The sequence below is a fragment of the Salvia splendens genome, chromosome 16, assembly GCF_004379255.2.
Source record: "Salvia splendens isolate huo1 chromosome 16, SspV2, whole genome shotgun sequence".
NCBI classification, from domain to species: domain Eukaryota; kingdom Viridiplantae; phylum Streptophyta; class Magnoliopsida; order Lamiales; family Lamiaceae; genus Salvia; species Salvia splendens.
In genome coordinates, this window is record NC_056047.1 from 28,123,782 (window position 1) to 28,136,501 (window position 12,720).

At 46.5% G+C, this 12,720-nt stretch overlaps 2 protein-coding genes across 2 annotated transcripts; both read right to left on the minus strand.

The window, feature by feature from the left end:
- Positions 1–632: 632 nt before the first annotated feature.
- Positions 633–1,393, minus strand: LOC121770455. Its single transcript, XM_042167186.1, has 2 exons — positions 1,299–1,393; positions 633–1,203 (listed from the first exon to the last, which is right to left on the minus strand). The coding sequence occupies exons 1-2, from the start codon at positions 1,391–1,393 to the stop codon at positions 633–635; spliced, it is 666 nt and encodes a 221-aa protein (XP_042023120.1).
- A 2,879-nt stretch (positions 1,394–4,272) lies between these two features.
- On the minus strand, positions 4,273–11,491 carry LOC121770456. Its single transcript, XM_042167187.1, has 4 exons — positions 10,850–11,491; positions 6,208–7,105; positions 5,230–6,039; positions 4,273–4,703 (listed from the first exon to the last, which is right to left on the minus strand). The coding sequence occupies exons 1-4, from the start codon at positions 11,489–11,491 to the stop codon at positions 4,273–4,275; spliced, it is 2,781 nt and encodes a 926-aa protein (XP_042023121.1).
- Positions 11,492–12,720: the final 1,229 nt, after the last annotated feature.

Below are 12,720 nucleotides of genomic sequence, written 5' to 3' on the forward strand. Positions count from 1 at the left end.
ACCCGCCGGAGCACCATTAATGAGGATCGAGAACCAGCATGTCCCAATGCACCTCTCGATGAGCGCTACCCAAGATTCCGGGAAGCCCATTTGCTTGAGGACCTTGAGAAGGAAGGACCATTGCACCCGATCGTAGGCCTTAGCCATATCGATCTTGACAGCTATGTTCGGGGCTGGGGTGCTTCTTTGGAGCTCATGGAACATTTCCTGTGCAAGGAGCACGTTGTCGTTGAGAAGCCTCCCTTTGACAAACCCGCTTTGGATTGGTGCGACGACACACGGAAGGAGCGGGGTGAGCCGCTTTGTGAGGAATTTAGTTATCGCCTTGTTGATCACGTTACACAAACTAATGGGCCTGTAATCTCCCAAAGTTTCGGGTAAAGGCTTCTTGGGGATGAGTACAATACTCGTGGCCGTAAAGCTTCGGGGAAGGAAAGCCCCACCAAAAAATTGCCTAACCGCATCCACCACATCTGGTCCCACAATGCCCCAACATGCTTGGAAGAACAAGGCCGAGAAGCCATCCGGGCCTGGAGCACTATTGCCCGAATTATCGAAGATCGCTCGTTTCACCTCACCTGCATCTGGCGGTTTGGGAAGATCCTCCAATTGCTCCGAGGGGGGGGGGGGAGTTATTGCAAGAGGCTAAGGTTCGGATCAGCGAGCTCCGGGTAGGTTGGAGCAAGGAGATTTTGGAAGAACTCAACCGCCAATTCTTTGATTTCCGTTTCATCCGTAAGTTCCCTCCCATTGGAGTTAATCTTGTGAATTCGTAAACGAATCCTCTTTTGCTTCAGCCAAATTTGGTAGAATCTAGTGTTTTTGTCCCCTTCGTCCAGCCATCGCAGAGCCGCTTTCTGACGCCAAAAGTCTTCCTCCATCTTGAGAAGGAGGATGTACTCGGCTATTTGTTTATTGTCCTCCATTCTATTCTGGGCCGAGGGGTTTCCTTCAAACTTAGATTGAGCCACGGCAATGTTCTCTTCACAAGTTTTGAGGTTGGCGTGAATATTCCCGAAGATCTCTTTGTTCCACCGTTTGAACGTTCTTTTAATCCTTGCTAGCTTGATCTTCAAGTTGAGAAGGCCCTCGGCTTCCGTGGGAGCCATCCAATCTTCTCGTACCAACTCGGCAAAGCCCTCATGCGGTACCCACATGTTTTGGAACCGGAAGGCTCTGCCACCCTCGTGGTTGTTCGACACTCTGCATGTGACGATGATAGGTCAGTGATTCGAAGTTATGCGGGGGAGATTTGTAACTCTTATTGCGTCAAATAGTTGGGATGACGTTTCACTGACCCCATAAGGCCATTCTTAGCCCAGGTGTATTCTGCCCCGTCAAAGCCTGGGTCCATTAGTCTACAATCCTCTATGGCCACGGCAAAATCAACCATCTCCGCCTGCCGGTTTGTGTCGCTTCCCGTCCTATCTCGAGTGAAGAGGATGGTGTTGAAGTCCCTTCCAATGAACTAAGGCATCCCTTCCGCCACTTGGGTAATATCCTTCATCTTTTCCCAAAGAACGAGCCGCTCCCCTCTTGTGCATTTAGCATATACGGCCGAGATCATAATATGAGTTGGTATCCGGGGATAGGTGAACCTCCCATGAAGCAACTGTTCCGAATCATCCTCAACTACAAAATCCGCCCCCTCCTCCACAAAGATCCATATTTTCCCATTGGTGTTCGAACCCTTGAAGGACAGCCCTAACGCTTTCGAGAACTTGTCCGGGTTAGGGGAAGTAAGCGGCTCCATTATTGCAAGAAAACAAATATTATGAGATTTGATTATTCTTTTTAGGACGTTTTGAGTAGACGCGCTCGCGATCCCCCTAACGTTCCAAAATAGAAAGTTTAATGACATGATTAACAAGAGAGGTTCGTACCCGGCGGGTTTGAAGGCCCTCCTTGGAATTCAATGATTTGAAGGTCATTCCCTCCTTGAGACGTCTCGGCCTCCATAAGGACGGGGTTGACTCCATCATCATTTTCATTATGAGAAATGGTTTCTTCCCAATCTTCCTTTTCTTCCAAATCATTCTCCATGAAGTTCTCCCGAGCCATGAGGGAGATATAGCAGTTGGTACTCATGTGACTTGACGCCTCTTGTGTCTCGGGTCTCTCCAAGGCAAAAGGTTTGAAATGGCCTTTCGGTTGCACTAGGTCACCCGATGCCGAGGCCGCTTCGCATCGTGCCTTATCCGGTCCTTTCGGCCTACTCCCTCGACCACCTCCAAAGGACGAGGATCTAGTGAGCGGTTCTTTGGGCTGCTTGGGGTCAAGCTTGTCGGGGATGACGATCATATCCATGCCCCCCACGTTATGCATATTGCCCAAGAAGTCCGGCCCCGACCAATCCGCTCCGGGGTGCTCACTGGTCTTCGAGTTCATCCGTGAGTTACTTTCCCTTGCCTTGTTTTTTTCCTTGTTGTTTCCATTCCATGTTATTGTCAGTTTGCTTCGGTTCATCATTGTTCTTCTTAGCTCCAATTCCTCCATGTTGTGGCTGTTTTGGTGGTGCTATGTTGTAGTTTCGTTTTGGAGGTCGCTCCGCCATCCCGGTTTTTTTTTTATCTAAACACCGTTACGGTGGAGGGTTCGTGGGTCCTCATCCCTATATTGCCACACAAAAGGATTACAATCAGAGATTACAAGATTTCCTATCCATCGGTATCTAGGTACACAAAACAATATACAAAGTACACTAGCTCAATTACACTACGAGAGTAGGTGGAGGACCTGCCAAGGGTGGCTCGACCCCTGCGTACTCTCAAGCGTCCAATAAGGTCAGGATCAATGAGGCCGCTCTCGGGCCAAACTCTACTCTTGGTCTTTATTTCTAACGCGGATGTTGGGGATTCCCATCTCTTCCAGCCGAACAATGGCTTTGAGCATTCTTGGGGCAGTGTGTGGTGTCATGCGTAGGTAGGTAGGTTGTTCAAGGCCCATTTTTGCGAGCAAATCCGCGGCTTTGTTACCTTCCCGGTGAATGAAGGTGGCTCGGATGATCTGGTCTTGCTTGAGGAGAACTAATTGTGCCAAGGCTCGGCGAATGTGGGCCGGTCCCCAGGAGGCCCCATTGAAGAGCTTGATGGCTTGTTCCGCGTCGGACTCGGCCCAGATGGCCTATCCGAAATCTGAGGCCAGGGTCAAGCCGAGGTGCAAGGCCATGAGCTCAGCTTCCAGGGCCGAATGGGAGTCAAGGGGTGCGGCGAAGGCAGTGAGCATTTTCCCGGAACAGTCCCGAACCACACCTCCCCCTCTGGCTTTATCTGTTGCCTTCACGTATGCTCCATCAGTGTAACCTTGATCCATGTTCAAGGGGGCCCCCAATGCTTCACGTATGGCTGGCATTCAATGGCGGATATGCTCAAGGGGGCCCCCGATGCCAATGGCCCGCACGTGTTCGTGCCCGATGAAATCCAAAACATCGGATTTGCATCGGTATCCAATGGAGTGCCAGCCATATATTTTTCGGGGTCGGAGATCCAGAAACTTGCCGAGAACGTGGGGCACGCGATTGTAGGTAAATTCTCACACTCCATCCCGTCAGCCGTTCAAATTCAAAAGGCCATTGATAATATTAAATTTCATCGTGGTTTTACTTGGAAATACATTAACGCCAAACACATTCTTATCCAATGCGAGGAACTGGCGGATTACGCTAAGCTCCTAAGCGGACCGAAGGGTACCCCGGTTTGGTTCATCGATCGCCACCCGATGAGAGTCTTCAAATGGTCGCCGGACTTTGACGCCTATTGTGAGTCACCAATAGCAGCCATTTGGTGCAACTTAATTGGATTTCCAATCCATTTGTTCGATCATTCGGCCCTCTTCGCAATTGGCAAATTACTTGGGAACCCGATTCAAGTTGACCGAGCCACCGCCAACAAAACAAGGCTCTCTTTCGCGCGAGTTTGTGTCGAGATAATTTTTATTTTTATTATTTTTTTTTATCAAACACCCTCATGGTGGAGGGTTCGTGGGTCCCTCATCCCTGTATTTCAAAGAGTGATGATTACAAAACGTGGCCACGCCCGAAAGTGGTGTGTCCTCACAAACTTAAGAGTAGTATGCGGTCCCAAGCCACAAGCCCGGACCTCATCATACTCCCTTACAGAAAACAAAATACAATCAATCAAGGAACAAAGGGTACCCTCCAAACATCCCAAATACAATTCTATTCTTCGTCGTCATGTTGGACCCGAATGTTCGGGATTCCTAGTGCTTCCATCCTAGTAATTGCAGCGAGGTGTCTCGGCATCGTGTGGGCATTCATACGGCAGTAGTTTTGACTGTCAATTCCCATCTTTGCAAGTAAGTCTCCGGCCCTGTTCCCTTCCCGAGGGGTGTAGGTGAGGCGCACAACTCGTTGGCGCTTGAGGAGTAAGATCCGCGCCACCACCCTGCTCGTGTGTGCCGGTCCCCATCGTGTACTTTAAGGAGCTGGACCACTTGTTGTGCATCCGACTCAATCCAGATAGGCCGATTGAACTCCAGGGCAAGTTCTAACCCGAGTTGGATGGCTAGGAGCTCCGCCTCAAGGGCGGAGTGGGCCTCAAGTGGGGATGCGAAGGCTGAAAGCACTTTGCCCGTATGATCTCTGATGATACCACTTCCCGCGGCTTTATCCGACGCTTCCAAGAATGCACCATCGGTGTTGAGCTTGATCCAGGGGTCATCCGGCGGGTGCCACTTGATTGCCACTGCAAGCGGCCTAGGGCTCCGTAGTTCATCATGATCCGGGAGGGGTTGTCCCATGTGGGGACACCCCTATCGCGGGCCTCAACTAGGTGACGGACTTAAGTTTTTGACGATGCGATGGCTGCATCATTTTAATTGTAATAGGGATGCTAAGAGTATTTTGATGACCACCCTAGTTTATTGGGAGGCCCTCGTTGTACTCTAATTGGTCGTGGTGAGCCGTCACTTTTGGGCGGCTCAATGGTTGTTTTGGCTGCAATTGTTGTTGGTAATGCACAGGTGTGGGTCCGCCTTAACCCTCCACCCTCGGGGTGCTTTAATAAAAAAAAAAAAAAAAAAAAAAAAGCTTTGTATCCACCGGAATGCGGTTGGAGAGAAGTCGCCATAAAAAGATGGCAATAGAGGACGTGAGGCCCGCTCTCCAAATGTCGTCGAGGCCTTGCACAATCGGCCTTTGGCTTCGAAGGGTCTCCCAAGTAGTAGCGAGAGAGAACTCTCCATTGGATGATAACCACCATCTTGGTATACCCGGCCCATCCGAAATGACGGGTGTGTCGATGATCTTTTGGACGATGTGCTGTGCTAGGCCGGCTTGCGCTTGGAGATTCCACAGCTTAGGCTCATCCCAGGAACCATCCTTAATATAGTGCGCCACACGAGCAAGAGGCCCTCCTCTATCGTCAAGGCTAAGTTCTCTCAGGGGAGCCTCTCCTAGCCATAAGTCATCCCAAAATAGTATCTTTCCTTCTCCCACCACCCATTGAATGTGCGGTTGGGCCTGAGGCCGAGCCTTCAGCATCCTCTTCCACGTAGGGCTACCCCTCCCCAAGGGTCTAGCTGTAAGTGGGGAGACCTTATGGCAGTATTTAGCCATCAAGTACGTAGCCCACAGGGAATTTTGTTCCCAGAACCGCCACCATAACTTGATGTTAAAGGCTCTTAAGACTTCCTTGATCTTCCGGATGCCCAAGCCCCCTTCGGCCGTTGGTAGGCAGACCTGATCCCAGCTAATCCAGTGCGTCCTCTTCTTTTCATTAGTTGACCCCCAAAAGAAACGAGCCATTTGCTGATCCAATTGCTTGAGGGCACCACCCGTAGGCTCGATAGCTTGGAAAATATGTAGTGGGATCGCTTCAAGTGTGCTTTTAATCAGAGTAAGTCTCCCCCCATAGGAGAGGTGTCGATGCGCCCACCCAGAGATCCTAGCTGAGATTTTCTCACGGAGGAACAAGAACATGCTCGTACGCTTCACACCCCGGTAAATAGGGACTCCAAGGTAAAGGAAGGGAAACGTACCTCGGATGAAGCCTCCTTCTCTTTGTATTGTGTTTGTCCACCCTTCATGAGCATCGGCAATGTAGAAGTTGCTTTTGCCAAGGTTGATTTGTTGGCCTGACACCTCGGCGTAATGATCAAGGCATGCGCGTAGCCTCCGGAGGGGGTTCGCCCCCGCTTGCGTGAAGATGATGATGTCGTCTGCGTAGGCGAGGTGGCTGATCTCAATACTTCCCCGGGTTGCTTTGAACGTCATTTCTTTGTTGCCGAGGATGAGTTTATCAAGTAGTCTCGAGAGATAATCCGCGGCAAGGACGAAAAGGGCGGGTGAGATGGGGTCCCCTTGCCTTAGACCACGGGTAGATTTGAAAAAACCCGCCGGCACCCCATGGACAAGGATTGAAAACCAACAAGACCCAATGCACCTTTTGATGAGATCCACCCACGGCTCGGGGAAACCCATGTGCTTAAGGACTTTTTGGAGGAACGACCATTGAACCCGATCATAGGCCTTGGCCATATCGATCTTGATTGCAACATTAGGGGCCGGCGTGTTTCGTTGTAGCTCATGGAACATCTCTTGTGCAAGGAGTACATTATCATTTAGAAGTCTCCCTTTGACAAAACCACTTTGATTGGGAGCTACCACGCGCGGGAGAAAAGGGGCAAGTCGCTTGGAGAGGATCTTAGTAATCACCTTATTTATCACATTACACAAGCTAATGGGCCTGTAGTCTCCACAGGTCTCTGGTATAGGCTTCTTAGGGATGAGTACAATGCTTGTGGCCGTGAAACTTCGGGGAAGAAAAGCCCCACCGAAAAATTGTCTAACCGCTTCCACCACATCCGATCCCACAATGCCCCAGCAAGCTTGGAAGAAGAGAGCCGAGTATCCATCCGGGCCAGGTGCACTATTGGCCGAGATGTCGAAAACCGCTCTTTTCACTTCATCTGCATCTGGAGGTTCGGGGAGGGTCGCCAAAGACTCCGAGGGAGGAAGTCGGAGTAGGAGGCTAAGGTCCGGGTCCGTGGGTTCTGGGTTGCTCGGGGCAAGAAGGTTTTGATAAAACTCAACCGCCGACGCTTGGATGGCCGAGTCCTCCGTGAGTTCACACCCATTATGATGGAGCTACACCCAAGCTGATCTACAAGGACAAGAAGATAGATCCATTGTTAAAGTGGACCAATTACAAGAGCTAGAGCTAAGAAGATAAGGAGTCCATGATGCTTTTAGTTGATGAAGTAAAAGCCCAATTCCAAGACCAATCTACATTGGGCCAAATGGTGAATATTATTCAAGTTAGTGGGCAGCCCAATGGATGAAGTTTTGAGTCACTATATATCACATTTTGGAGGCCCAAATTGAAGATACATGATGCATTTTCGTCCAAGTTGGAGCAACCAAAATGAAGAGTCATTTTTAAGTTACTTTTTGAGTTAAATAAGTGACTTTAGATGTCCTAAAGTCACACCAATAGTTTAGGAGTTACTTTTCACTTATTATGAGTCATTCTAAAGGTCTTAAGTTGTACTAATGATATAAGACTTTCAAGAGTCCATTCTAGCCTATAAATAGGCTTGTAAGCATGTCATTTGAGGACACCATTGATCAAATACGAAAATAGACTTTGTCTTGTGAGTTGAATTCTCTTTGTAGAGTTTTTCACTTGTTTGGAACTTATCAAGATACTTTGAGCAAGTTCTTGTGGCGTTCAACCATACCGAGGTTCTTGGCTGATCATATAGCCAACGGGTCGAGGTTTTCCAAGCTCTGGAAGTGGATCAAACCAGATTATCAATCAAGGAAGTCCGCTGCCAAACCTTATACGTGGGGTTCTTGGATCAATATATCCAATGGGTCCTTCGTCCTATCCCAATCCATATCATTTGGTATCACGAGCCATCTGGTATTGATCTATTCTTAGCTTTACCTTACATTCATATCTTAGTTTCAAAAAAAAAATTGAAAAAAAAAAGTGAGAAAGGCTAGCACAACTTTATCTTCATTTTATCTATTTGTTGCAAAAAAGAAAAAAAAAGGGCCAAAATTTGTGAGATTGATGCACCATGTTTTGAGAAAATTCATTGGAAAATTTGTGGTTGTTTATTTTGATGATATTCTTGTCTATAGCAAAAATGTGGATGAACATCTTAACCATGTGCGTGCAGTTTTGGATACCTTACGAACTGAATCTTGTATGCAAATCTCAAAAAGTGTTCTTTTTGCATGGATAAAGTTGTTTTCTGGGTTTTGTTATAAGTGCTAATGGGATTGAAATGGAAAAGGAGAAGGTGAAAGCTATTTTAGAATGGCCAATTCCTCAAAATGTAGCACAAGTTAGAAGTTTTCATGGTCTTGCAAGTTTTTATAGGAGGTTTGTCAAGGATTTTAGTACAATTGAATGAAAAAGGTTGTTTGTTTTTATTGGGGAGAAAAACAAGAGCATGCTTTTAATCTCCTTAAAGAAAAACTTACAACTGCACCAATTCTTTCTTTGCCTAACTTTGATAACATGTTTGAGCTTGAATGTGATGCATCTGGAGTAGGCATCGGAGCTGTTTTGTTGCAGGATGGAAAGCCAATCGTTTACTTTAGCGAAAAGTTGAAAGGAGCTCAATTGAACTATCCAACGTATGACAAGGAGTTATATGCGTTAGTTAGAGCTTTGGAAACATGGCAGCATTACTTGTGGCCTAGAGAGTTTGTAATTCATACGGATCATGAATCTCTCAAGTACTTGAAAAGTCAAGGTAAGCTTAGCAAGAGACATGTTAAGTGGGTGGAATTCATTGAATCATTTCCCTATGTAATCAAATACAAAAAGGGAAAAGAAAACATTGTGGCTGATGCATTGTCTCAGAGGTACATTTTGATCACTAATTTGAGTTCTAAGTTGCTTGGTTTTGAGTTGATTAAGGAAATATATGATAATGACCCGGACTTTTCTTCTATCTATTTAGCTTGTGAGCATGCTGCATTTGACAAGTTCTATAGGCATGATGGCTATTTGTTTAGAGAAAATAAACTGTGCATTCCTAAAGGTTCTATGCGTGAATTGCTTGTGCGTGAAGCACATGGTGGTGGTTTAATGGGGCATTTTGGAGTCCATAAGACAATGGATATTTTGCATGAACATTTCTTTTGGCCTAAAATGCGTGTGGATGTTGAAAGAATTTGTAAAAGATGCATAACTTGCATGCAAGCCAAGTCTAAATCACACCCACATGGTTTGTACAAACCGTTACCAATTCCTAGTGCACCTTGGGAGGATATTTCAATGGACTTTGTTGTTGGTTTGCCAAGAACAAAAAGAGGTAGAGATTCAGTTTTTGTGGTTGTTGATAGGTTTTCAAAAATGGCACATTTTATTCCATGTCACAAAACTGATGATGCATCTCATATCGCTGATTTGTTCTTTAAAGAAATTGTCCGTTTGCATGGTGTTCCTAGATCAATTGTGAGTGATCGAGATGCTAAATTTGTGAGTCATTTTTGGCGAGTGTTGTGGAATAAGTTAGGAACTAAACTCTTGTTTTCTACTACTTGTCATCCACAAACTGATGGACAAACTGAAGTAGTTAATAGGACTTTGTCTCAATTACTACGAACTTTAGTTAAAAAGAACTTGAAAAGTTGGGAGGAATGCTTACCTTTTGCTGAATTTGCTTATAATCGAAGTGTTCATTCTGCTACTAACTTTTCTCCATTTGAAGTTGTGTATGGTTTTAATCCATTGAGCCCATTAGATTTGATCCCAATACCTATTGAAGATCGTGCAAGTCTTGACGGAAAAGCTAAGGCCGAAATGGTGAAAAGATTGCATGAAAGGGTAAGACTCAACATTGAAAAGAGGACAGAACAATATGCAAAGCAAGCCAAGAAGGGTTGGAAACAAGTCATCTTTGAGCCGGGAGATTGGGTTTGGTTGCATATGAGAAAGGAGAGATTTCCTTCGAAAAGAAAGTCCAAGTTGCAGCCAAGAGGAGATGGACCATTCCAAGTGATTGGAAAAGTCAATGATAATGCTTACAAACTTGACTTACCTGGTGAGTTTAATGTAAGTGCTACTTTCAATGTTTCTGATTTATCTCCTTATGTTGGTGAATTAGATTCGAGGACGAATCCTCTTGAAGAAGAAGGGAATGATGGAGCTACACCCAAGCTGATCTACAAGGACAAGAAGATGGATCCATTGTTCATTCAAAGTGGACCAATTACAAGAGCTAGAGCTAAGAAGATAAAGGAGTCCATGGTGCTTTTAGTTGATGAAGTAAAGCCCAATTCCAAGACCAATCTACATTGGGCCAAATGGTGAATATTATTCAAGTTAGTGGGCAGCCCAATGCATGAAGTTTTGAGTCACTATATATCACATTTTGGAGGCCCAAATTGAAGATACATGATGCATTTTCGTCCAAGTTGGAGCAACCAAAATGAAGAGTCATTTTTAAGTTACTTTTTGAGTTAAATAAGTGACTTTAGATGTCCTAAAGTCACACCAATAGTTTAGGAGTTACTTTTCACTTATTATGAGTCATTCTAAAGGTCTTAAGTTGTACTAATGATATGAGACTTTCAAGAGTCCATTCTAGCCTATAAATAGACGTTGATCTTGTGTATACGTAACCGAACCCTCTTCTGCTTCACCCAGCTTTGATAGAATCTGGTGTTTTTATCCCCATCTTCCAGCCAACGTAGTGCCGCCTTCTGACGCCAGAAGTCTTCCTCCATCTTAAGAAGGAGGATGTACTCCGCAATTTGTTTGTTGACCTCCGTTCTATTCCGGGGCGAGGGGTCATCTTCGAACTCCGCTTGGGCCATCGCAATGCTTTCTTCACAGGATTTGAGGTTGGCGTGTATATTCCCAAATACCTCTCTATTCCATCGTTTAAAAGTTCTCTTGACCCTTGCTAGCTTGAGCTTCAAGTTGAGGAGACCCGTCGCCTCCGTGGGGGCCCCCCAATCTTTCCTCTCCAAATCGCTAAATCCTTCATGTCGCACCCACATGTTTTGGAACCGAAAAGCTTTACCTCCCACGGGGGTATTAGGCATCTTGCATCGGACAAGGAGAGGGCCATGATCCGATGCAATACGAGGAAGGTTCGTGATTCGTATTGCATCGAACAATTGAGACGCCACCTCACTAATCAGCACCCTGTCTAACCTTTCCAGAAGTCCATTCTTAGCCCATGTAAAGTCTGATCCGTCATACACTGGATCCAAAAGACCACAATTTTCAATAGCCTCAGCAAATTCCACCATATCGGCCAGACGGTTTGTGTCACACCCCGTTCTGTCTCTCGCGGAGAGGATTGTGTTGAAATCCCCTCCGATAAACCACGGCATTCCTTCCGAGATTTGGGTCAGCTCCCTCATTTTTTCCCACAGTGCAAGCCTCTCGCCTCTCGAGCATTTAGCGTACACGGCCGAGATCAAAATGGGTGTTGGGATCCGGGGGCAAGTGAACTGCCCATGCAAAAGCTGCTCCGAGTCATCCACCACCTCAAAATCCATCCCTTCCTCCACAAAAATCCATATTGCATCCCCAACACTTTTGAAAACTTGTCCGGGTTAGGGTCGACAAGTGGCTCCATTATTGCAAGAAAACAAATATTATAAGATTTAATTATTCTTTTTAGGAAGTTTTGGGTAGAAGCATTTGCGATCCCCCTAACGTTCCAAAATAGATAATTCAAAGACATCATTAACTAGAAGGGTTCGTACCCGGTGGGATTGACGCCCCCTCTTGGAATTCAATGATTTAAAGATTGCTCCCTCCATGGGATGTCTCGGCCTCCAGAAGAGCTGGATTGGCTCCATCTTCGTCTTCCTTGTGCGAGAGAGACTCCTCCCAATTTTCATCATCTTCCATATCATTCTCCATGAAGTCCTCGCGGGCCATGAGGGAGAAATATCGGTTAGTGCTCATGTGACTCGATGGTCCCGGATCCTCAGCATTCTTGACGACAAAGGGCTTGAAATGGCCTTTTGGTTGGACTAGGTCGTCCGAAGCCGATTGACCTTCATGCCGGGTCAGGTCCGCCTCTCTCGGCTTGTTCTTTCGCCCATGTTTAAACGAAGGAGCCTTAGTGTGCGCCTCTCTAAAATGTTGTGGGACACGTCCACTATGATCGATGGTCATGTTCGCACTCCCCGGGCCATGCAAATCCCCCAAAAAATCCGGTCCCGACCACTCTGCCCCCGTGCGCACACTAGCCTTCGGGCTCATCCGGGTGTTGCTTCGCTTCCCCTTGTGTTTTCCTTGTTGTTTCCATTCCATGTTATTGTTGGTTTGCCTCGATTCATCAACGTTCTTCTTCGTGCCTATTCCTTCAAGATGTGGTTGCTTTGGTGATGCCATGTTAAGATTGTTGGGATTGTAGGCCTCGGCATCTCGGTTATGTGGCTGTCGCAAAGGATTTATGTTATTGTAGTTCCTCTTGGGAGGCCGCTCCGATGGCCTTGCCGCATAGCACACCTCACTCTTGTGTCCCACATGTTTGCATTCCCGGCAATAAGACGGGATTTTATCCCACTTCACTTGTTGTACCGTTTCACGACCACAAATATCCAATATGATCTCCTAGGGTGGCGGCTTAGTGATGTCAATTTCGATACAAAGTCTTGCAAAGGAAATTCGTGACTTATTGGCCGTGGCTCGATCCACTTGGATTGGCGTTCCTAGCAGCTTACCAATGGCAAATAGTGCCGCATGATCGAATAGGTGGATTGGTAACCCGACC

Bases quoted from the DNA above. Each gene is read 5' to 3' on its own strand.
- LOC121770455 (XM_042167186.1), bottom strand. From the start codon at position 1,393: ATGGTTGATTTTGCCGTGGCCATAGAGGATTGTAGACTAATGGACCCA. The intron at 1,204-1,298 runs GTCAGTGAAACG...CGTCACATGCAG, and splicing joins GCTAAGAATGGCCTTATGGG to AGTGTCGAACAACCACGAGG.
- LOC121770456 (XM_042167187.1), bottom strand. From the start codon at position 11,491: ATGGATTTTGAGGTGGTGGATGACTCGGAGCAGCTTTTGCATGGGCAG. The intron at 6,040-6,207 runs GTATTGAGATCA...ATGCTCATGAAG, and splicing joins GTTCAAAGCAACCCGGGGAA to GGTGGACAAACACAATACAA. The intron at 4,704-5,229 runs GTATACCAAGAT...GGCCGCTTGCAG, and splicing joins CGTCATTTCGGATGGGCCGG to TGGCAATCAAGTGGCACCCG.